Below are 9841 nucleotides of genomic sequence, written 5' to 3' on the forward strand. Positions count from 1 at the left end.
TGCCCGTTCCATTTAAATTATAAACCTGCAGAAATGGTGGCACACTGGCACCTTTTTGGCTGACCCTCGCATCCTGTAATTCTTGTTCACAGCACAATCTGGCAGACTGCTGCTGGCACTAGGGCTGCCCCTGGTCAGCCAGGCGGCTGCTCCTGCTTGGCTAGGTAGGTTGCATTAGTGACTGGTTTGCCTTGCCCTTATTGCATTCTTTGGAGGTGTTCTGCTGGGCCCCCAGAATATCCCATGAGGGATTATGTACCCCTACTGAGCCTAACCTCCTAGTTCCATGATGAGAGCTTAGACAAACTTATCTATCCTAGCTACCACTACAATATACTTAGCTAAAAGAAATGACACTGCATCATAGCGATGCATGCTCACACAGATGCTTTTCATAAAAACTCCCAATTTGCAAGAGCTCATAGCTACAACTGTCCAAATGCCTGCACACTAGTGATGATGTCATGAAGTGGTTTTTCTCAGTCTCAGCTAGACTCCGACAAGCATGCCTTCAAGGTGTTAACCAAGACCTGATTGGCTTTCCTTACTCCCAAAAACCATAAGGAACGATTATCATATTCAATTTAATTAAAAACAGATGCAACCAAAGTAGATAAGCAAAGAATAAGGCTCTAAGGCAGTGCATAACTTGTGATATTTTGTGGCCACAGAAATTGTTGTCTCCCAATGTGAGCTTCTGACTTCATTGTCCATTTTCATGCTCCTTACATTGCTAAGGACCGTCCCAAAAGCCTTTGAAAAGGCATTCAAAGCATTGCAAGAGTACAACAACAGCAAACGACGACAATTCACATTGTATATAACACTTGACAAAAAAGGATCTGCAAGAATAGAAAATTGTGGAACAGTCTTGCATACATCACAAGCATCACAATTGCACAGTGGCCTCGTAAAGTTTCTGTCAAGCTTAGTACAATTCACTCAAATTGAATCAGCAAAGTGGATCTATTGTGTATTTTAAAACGACAAAAGAAAGGCAAGCTTTGTTGACAGCGTACCATGATGTTGATGTAGACCTCCCCAGCCATGAATGTATCCTACAAGTGACCTACTGGTGCTAGACCTGCTGTGGTCCTGTCCCATAATGCCACTTCAAAATGGAATTTCGCAATGCCTAAGTGGGCTTTCTGGGGGAATCTAGATCACTAAGGAGGGCATCGTGAAAGATGTATCCTCAGAATTATACAGCGCTACAAAGTTTACATGAAAGAATGAGAAGCTTCCTATGTGTCCATCACACACTAGTGCGTCCATGAAAATTCCGCTATAGGAAAAAGAAAACGCTGTCTTGATGTTGCAGAATCACTTATTTCTCGAGGCAGCTAATGCCCTGGCAAACTCCGAGCCAAATGGCTAGAAGGATGAGACAAACAAAAATGTCCAGCATGACTACAAGCCTGACATTACGCCACCACATTCTTTGAGCCAATTGCTGCCCCCTGGTTTCCCTGCTTCCAGTCTTCTGCACTTGTGAACTTGGAGCTGCAGTAGTAACCCCCTGCACCATAATTTCCAGCCTCTTTCCCTTGTCCATCGCTTTCCCTTGATTCTCTAGGATTATTTCCCTCACCTCGTTTACCTGGTCCTTCACCTTCTTTTTACCCTTCTTTCCTATTCCTGCCAACGGCCTGCATGGTGATCGCGATCCTAGCGGTTTCTCTTCGGTTTTCAAATCGAAATCCTCATCACTCACCTCGTGCAAAGGAGCGACAGCTGATGGAGAACTGACTTCAAGTTCCACTTCCGCCTCCCGTTGAGCGCGGAGCTCCTCTTCTATACGCTCTTTCTCCTTCTGAGGAAGACCGACGAGCGGGGCAGCAAGATGCTTGAAAATGGGAGCCAGCTCGTCGTCCAAGCAATGAGGTTCCAGGGTTTCGGCATCGACTCCTCGTTCTTTCAGCAATGTCTTAAACGCATCCCTTACTTGCTCTAAGAACAAGAATGCTTTTGCTTTAGTGAGTGCCTCGTCCATGATTGCACAATAGATAAAAAAGCCCTCGATCAGACAAATGAACATGCGCTTCTTAGTAGTGTAGCTAAACCTGCTATGGAGGGGAGGCACGTTCTCCAAGCATTTCGCAGCCACGGGAGGCAGGTCTGCGTTCCCATCTGCGTAATCGGCTACAATCACAGAGCCCTTTGCGACGGCAGCATAGTAAACAAGGTTGGGAAACGGCCCCATAGTCGCAAAGCGCTAAAGCCAGCTTCGGAACCAAAAATTCTCCGGCGCAGAGGAGGATTACTCAAAAAGAAGATAGGGGCATATCAACGGTTGACCGGACGGGAGAAGGCGTCATGAAAGAGACACCAAACGAAAACTCAGCGATAACGGGGAAGCAGACGTGGGAGGTGGGAAGACATCGTTGTCAATATGGATGAGATCGGGAGATGGCAGGTGAATCGGTTTCAAAGAGAAGGGTGGAGTGAAGCGAAAGGAGGGGGAAGTGATGAATGAAAGAAGGGAGATGCGGAAGCTTGGAAAAAGGTGTTGGAGAAGAAGATCAAGTAAACAAAAGACAGACCCAGAATTATGCCTGCCTGGAGATCCACCATAGCCGGCTCACTACAAGGGCCTCTCTCACACACACACACACATACATACACACGCGTGACATACACACACGTGTGGAGGTTTCTCTTCCCTCCCCCCTCTTCGCCCCGCCCTCTCCTCCTTGCCTCCCCCGCTTGCTCCTTTCACCACTTTCCCGTTCCCTGCCCACCACTTCTTCGCACATGTTTTGTTCGACCCGAACCCTTGTCGGTGCTTCGTCCCCGCTCGACCTTTTCCCCCCATTTGTAACCTCTTGTAGCCCCGACATGCTTAGGTCCACAATGTTAAGGTTGATTTTGTTCATTATATTTTGTATTTATGAAATGTGCTTTTTGGACACGTGGAAGTTCCCCAAAAGCAGCATCCATCTCTTTCTAGACTTCCTCGAAGGAGCTAATGCTTGAAACAAAGCATCAAAACAAAACATCATGGCAAAATGTTAAGATGGTGTTTGGAAAGATAATCTTTGTTGGTACAGAGATGGAAATAATTTTAAATTCGACGTCCAAATAACTTCTGTTTTGCTTCAAGGAAGGTTCAAATCTCTTGCCGCTATGGCTTTGTCAGATCTCTCTTCTACACCCTCCTTTTTTGGTCTTTTTTTTGGGTTGACCACCTTTACTTTAATATATTTACTACACAAGGAAGGTTACACACACACACACACACTTTTTTTTGTAAGAACGCACACACATGGCGTGTGCATGTGCACACACACATACACATACACAATTTTGTGCATAAGCCCATAGAATTGTGTGTGTGTGCCATGCACGCACGCATGCGTGTGCACATACGTGTGTATGCATGTGTACACATGCACACAAGCACACGTGCACAGTGCACATGCGCATGTGCACGTGCGTGCACGCACACACACACAAAATTTTGTGCATGAACCCACAAAATTGTGCATGTATGCACACGCACATGTGTGCGTGTATGTGTGTGTCTATGCATGCACACGTGCACGTGTATGTGTGTGTGTGTGTGTGTGCATGCACACACGTGTATGTGTGCATGTGTACACATGCATGCGTGTGCATATATGTGCATGTGTGCGATCGTGTGAGTGTGCATGCGTGTGTGTGGAGGGGGGAATTGGAAAGTGAGAAGGAGGGGGGGAAGGGGGGGGGGGGAGCCTCAATGGTAACACTTTCTTCAAGTTTATAAGAGTTGCTTGAATAACGTGATAGTATGCATCCATGAAGATACCAACCATTAAGAAGAATCATAAAATAAAAGGTAACAAGAGCACATTTGTTGGATAGACAAAATGCTAGCCACAAGAACACTAAATTAGAGAAACACTGGGAAGGTGTATTTGAAGAGCATTTATTCAAAATGGTTTTAGTCGTCTTACTCCTTAATAAAAATAATATGCATTGTGGTTTCAACAAAAGTGTGAGGCACCCTACCAAGGAGCTGAGGCACCACATCTTCCACCTAGCATCCTAGTTTGGCTCTCAACCTAACCTAAAAAATGCACAGAGAGAGCACAAAATTGGAGGCCCCAAGGTGAAAAGAAAGAAGGAGATTAAGAGTGTGCAAAGAGGAGTAAATGCGAACGGCCCAAAAGTCATACAAGGGGACCCCAAATCATCAATACTTTACAAGTGCACCAACCACAAATTAACACGTAATAGAGCATAAATAATAACAATGATTTTATTTTTCCCATCTCAAAACCACAACCTTCACTAAGGCCTACCCATGGCAGGCCAAAAACCTAAAGGCACAACACCAAGAGAGCTTTACTAAGCAAACATCGGGATGACACAAGTTGCCTACCAACTATGTTAAGCTAGTAATGCTAGTTGTAGTAGGCCCTTATGGAGGTCCCTCTAGCCCCATTAGGAAAAAAGGGAACTCATTATGGGGCCTTTTGGCCAAAATGAAAAATCCCTCTCCACCAATCACAAGAGGGCCAACGTAACGTCGAGAAAATACAAAATAGTTTCACATAATAAGAGAAAGAGACAAAACTTTATGGATGTACAATTGTATAAGCTTGACAAGGAGTCATTTAAAAAAAAGATCACGGACTGAAATATGATTTCCCTCCTAAACAAGTTTTCCCGCTTGTTTGAATCAAAGATTCAAATGTGCTTTCTTGAGTCTAGGATTAGGCCTATTTTCCCCCCCAGTTCTCCTACTCGCACTTTTCATCCATGGCAATAAGCACCCCCAGGCGTCTTTCTTGCCTAAACAGGCTTTGTTGCTTGTGTTCCTACTTTTCCTCCTAGTTCTCTCACTTGCATTTCACCCATTTGCAAGTTTGGTTCTCTTTCATGAATCATCCATGGCAACATGCAACCCAAGGCGTCCCAATGCGAAGCAGTGTGTAACTCAGAATGCAGAAGACCAAGACATAGAGATGAGAGTTTTTCCTCGGTGACCTACAACATGCATATCATCTATAGAGTTTGCCAATAGGGTGAGTGCAGATGGTCACTGGCAAAAGATGGTTGTGTCGCAAGGAAGTTAGGTGCTAATGCAGCCAACGAGGAGGAAAAAACGACGGTCAAATAATATATTTTTGGCCTCTTGGAAAGGCAAGGTCAAAGATTTCAGAACAATAGATGGTAAGAAAGGTATTAAGAAAATACTAGTTAAGCATGTATATATATGCACAATGAACTTGTGCTACGTGATTATGTAGATTATCTTCCATGGCACAGGCCCAATTATGAGTTTTTAACCCTTTCAGTTTTGGAATGGTAGTTTCAAACATTGCTATTTTCTACTTAAACTAAAACGTGTTTTGGTTTTTAGATATGTATCCATCATCATATGAAGAATGGCAGCCGGTGGAATGCATTTTGGGATTCTTAGATGTCTTGCATGGAGCAATAGGAGAATTACAATATCAAGGTAGATATGCAACTCAATTAGCATAGACAGGTATCTTCTTCTATGACCATTTTTATGAATTGTTGAACAAGGCAAACACTCACGGTGTGTTGAGGAAACAAGATCTTCTGCCATGGAATACAATAGACTGGCCAATGCCCCCTAGTAGTGCAACAGAGACATACAGGGCTAAGCTATTTGCAAAAGTTCAACAATCTTTACATGCAGGCATTGCTACAAGAATTGCAAAAATCAATGTATGCATGCCAATCACTATTTTTGTTGACCTGTTTAACAAGTATCCAATCAAGGTGTGCAAAACAATGCTCACCTACAAAACAATTGGAAATGAAGAGAACCTTAACTTCTTGGATGATGGTTGGTATAAGTTAATACCGAACAAGGTCTACTGTGAGGTGGTGCCAAGTACGGTTACCATTAAGTATATGATTGCAAGCCATAATTTAATATTTTCTTTTTACTTCAAACGCAGTAGGTTCATTGCAAATAAATTAGTTCCAGTGGACCAAGACGTTAACTTGTTTGGACCTGAAAAAAAAGTATTGGAAATCAAGGTCTATGAAGATGGAAGTATTTTGAATTGCATCATGACATTCGTGTGGAGACAGAGGATAGTATTTCGAAAGAATTCTCATTCATTATCAACAACAAAAAGGTCCATAGAGTGTTTACTAATCGTTTCTTTATTATCTTCATTTGTTATATTTACATGATTCATTCATTGTCTTCATTTGTTACTAACAAAATATTTCAACAACTATTGCATAGAAGGGAGAGCACAATTCAATGCAAAAGCATCATTGGAGAGATTGTTTATATTACTTCTCAATAACAATGTATAGGATTTCACATGATTTTTGAACATGTATAGGACTTCTCAACAATTTAGTGACCAATAGCCACACTGATCTTAGTGATTGTATACATGTGAAGATATCTACCATGGTCCAACTCATAGAGAAGGCTAATCCTCATTCATAGGCTAGTGCTTTTTTGGATCTTATTCTAAATGCAATTTCTATTGCTGGCGGCGGTGGAGAATTTCAGGTTCTGCTATACCTGGATGCTCCTCAGGAGGATTGTGATGCAGCTGGAGCATGTGATGCACCTACACAATCCTCTATCTTCTCCTCGTGCACCAGCTCCTCCTGTACCATTTGCTCCTCTAACGTCTGCTCCAACATCTCATCGTCATCTCTTCTTGAGCTATTCGAGAAGCAACTAGAGAACCTCTACTACTAGTCTAGCTCTGTACTCTCAATTATTGGGGAAACATCCTAAAGAAGCTATGCTACTAGTCTAGCTCTAAAGCTGTATACATACTTTGAGTTGTAACATTCCTCCTTCAGTTGTAAAAAATAGTAATGCAAACTGAATTTTTTAATACTATATGAAACTTTTATACATGAATTATTCATAATGGAAAACTTATGGATTTTACAAGTGATAAGGTCTCAATCTTTGTTAATTTTACTGATTTTCCATTTGTTATCTTTAAAGCCTTGTAAGAAGGTACCCTTGATTCTTGATTTGAACTCAATATTTCTACCATAGACTAATGCTACATGTTATACACACTACAAATAAGAGAAAGAATAATGATATGTAAAGAAATCATTGAGAGAAATCAAAAGTCATATTACATGTCAATTGTATCAATACAAAAATCAATGATACATAAGTAGAGACATCCCAAATGGGATTGTTGAGATAAATAAAAACTCATATTATAGGTATTGTATCAATACAATGAGTGAGTCATAATCAAAATCTAAAGTCCAACTATGATGATAATATGTAGCTACTCCTATGCAGATGAAGTCGGAGGCTACTATGAAGGTTGCTCATCAAGCTACTATCGTGAAGGAGGCTGCTGCTACTTGCTGATTAGGCTGAGGCAGCTCATCATGCTACTGTGAAGGCTGAGGATGCTCCTCAGGCTACTATGGATCCTCCGTATGTCGATGATGGGCCTCACTGGAAAGCTTCTCTTCCACTTTGGGATTGTCCTCAACTACGATGGTTTCTTCACCCCTTGCTCCTCCATACCACTTGTGGTGGTAGGTTCCTTTCCTTTAGTAACAATTGTAGGCTCCTTGCTTTCGGAAGTACTAGCTCTAGATCTCACTATGTGTCTCCCTTGGGATACTTTATGAGCATAACTTAATATCTTTTATATGACCATGGATCTGTATCCATCCACGTACACTGATGTAAAGCTATCCTTTCAAACCTGCAATCAAGAACAATAATAAGAAAGATTAGATTATATTTTGTTTCACAATGGCATTTGTACAAGAGTCATTATGAATATATAGATTTATATACTTACCCTATTTGGTTGCGGATCTGCAAAGTAAGTATCTAACAAATACTTGGCATGGACCATTGTCCTCCCCCCACATGAATGGGGATCATCCTATTGTGTATATTTTGTTTCACAATGGCATTTGTACAAGAGTCATTATGAATATATAGATTTATATACTTACCCTATTTGGTTGCGGATCTGCAAAGTAAGTATCTAACAAATACTTGGCATGGACCATTGTCCTCCCCCCACATGAATGGGGATCATCCTGTTGTGGTGCCTGCACAAACTTAACAACCTTAAGATATGGTTTATATAATTAAGGAGGCCAAAAACATCATTGGACATCCAGAAATATCCTTACCTTACGATAAAAATCTAAACAGTATCTAGCAGGTCCACATTTGGAGGACAATGATCCAAGACATCCAATAACCTTTTTAGGCCTTTGCAAGATAAAAATCTTATTGTTAGCAATGGTGAAGTAACAACTTAGAGCTTTATTTATATAGAGCTATATTAAAGAAAGGAAACATACAGATCAAGCTCCGTATGTGTTCCATAGAGAGAATTCATATGGAAGGCTTGTTTTTGTTGAAGATCAAGATTCAATACACACTAGGCTCCAATGGTTACTGCAAAACAAAGACAGATACATCAGTCAACATTACAACAACAAATGATAGAAGAAATGAAGTAAAATGTATTATTCACTTACTCAGAGTGATAAGGTAAGAGGATGAGAATGATCATTGATCAAGGTGAAGTCACAGTGTTTAAACCACTTGACAAGTTCACTTGTAGGAACCTTTGGATTTCTTAGTAAAGGAGACATGCAGGGATCAAGTACATGAACCTCAAGTTGCTACTGCTCTTTTAATCCTGCTCTGTACATGTTGGTAAAAATATTGTTATTGGTGCATTATATAAGAAACTCAGTCCATATCATCAATTAATCAAGAAACTCAACCCATATTCATCACCTAAGCATGAAGATCAATTACCCAAGAACAAAAAAAAGAATTGTATTAGTCACCCACTCTTCTCGTGACATCAAAGCTCGCAAACAGTCTTGGGTAAGTGTTATATCTCTCACAGAAGTGACATCTTTTGAAACTTGAGGATAATATTTGATGCCAACTCAGTTATCCTTTGATTATTTCTAAGGTCCCTTAGGGCAGTCTCTTGGATGAATTGACTGTTGGAAGCATCCCTCTACTCTATCATGGCCTCCTCATAAAAGCAACCTTGCCCCTTGTATCCTTAATGTGTGTTACCTCCACTATATTTATCCCTTCATCCTTTGGTTTCCTTGTTGGTGGCACAGATATAATATCCCTCATTTTGAGGTCCACCCAATTGCAAGGATAAAGGAGTCTGTCGTATCTATAACGAACTCTCTTGAGTGTCTCAAAATCCTTCACCATCAAGGTGACCCTATGAGTATGAGCAGCAGCAACAATCATGCTATCCTGGAAAAATTCTATCATCCAATCTTTAGCTGCCTCTTGGAGGGCAAACAATGGAGACCTATGCCATCTATAACCTAACTAATTCTCATCACAGATCTCCCTCACAAGCCTTTGAAAGGGAGCCTTTGTTATTGCATATCCCATGGCCTTTGTGCCTTCCTTATCTCCCTAAGCATTGACACCTTTTGAGAAACCCTTCTCTTCTTTGCCTATTTGAGGATATGCATAACGTCCCTTTCCTCTTATGAGATCCTTTGACACTGGCACTAGCAACAACAGGGGTAGTGGCAACTTGAGCAATGGGAGGCCCCTTACCCCACAACCACCCTGGCTGTCTGCTTTGTCCTTGCCATGATAGACTTCCAACCTGCAAAAGAAAAAGATTCATTGGAGAAGTAGTCCCTATTGGCTCTGTAGAGGAAGAATAGCAAGACAAAACCTATAACAAGTGGGTATGCAAAAATGTGCTTAAGAAAGCAATTTGGAGGGTTGGGAATTGTCTGATAGGCCAAATCTCTTTCTTAAGCACATTATTGAAAAACTATACCAAACAACCTGTTTCTCTCTCACATTCCACTAAATTGATCAAAAGCCCAACCCAGCTGAGAGATA

At 41.3% G+C, this 9841-nt stretch overlaps 1 protein-coding gene across 1 annotated transcript; it reads right to left on the minus strand.

Moving 5' to 3' along the window:
• Positions 1-896: 896 nt before the first annotated feature.
• On the minus strand, positions 897-2564 carry LOC147899068 (phytolongin Phyl2.1-like). The gene has a single exon (XM_087378271.1). It carries the CDS (start codon positions 2201-2203, stop codon positions 1328-1330), a length of 876 nt encoding a protein of 291 aa, XP_087234397.1. The 5' UTR covers positions 2204-2564; the 3' UTR covers positions 897-1327.
• Positions 2565-9841: the final 7277 nt, after the last annotated feature.

The sequence above is a fragment of the Dipteris shenzhenensis genome, chromosome 8 (assembly GCF_047967505.1).
Source record: "Dipteris shenzhenensis isolate YYH24624 ecotype China chromosome 8, Dip_SZ_1.0, whole genome shotgun sequence".
NCBI classification, from domain to species: domain Eukaryota; kingdom Viridiplantae; phylum Streptophyta; class Polypodiopsida; order Gleicheniales; family Dipteridaceae; genus Dipteris; species Dipteris shenzhenensis.

Coding starts and splice junctions, on each gene's coding strand:
- LOC147899068 (XM_087378271.1), bottom strand. CDS start 2,203: ATGGGGCCGTTTCCCAACCTTGTTTACTATGCTGCCGTCGCAAAGGGC.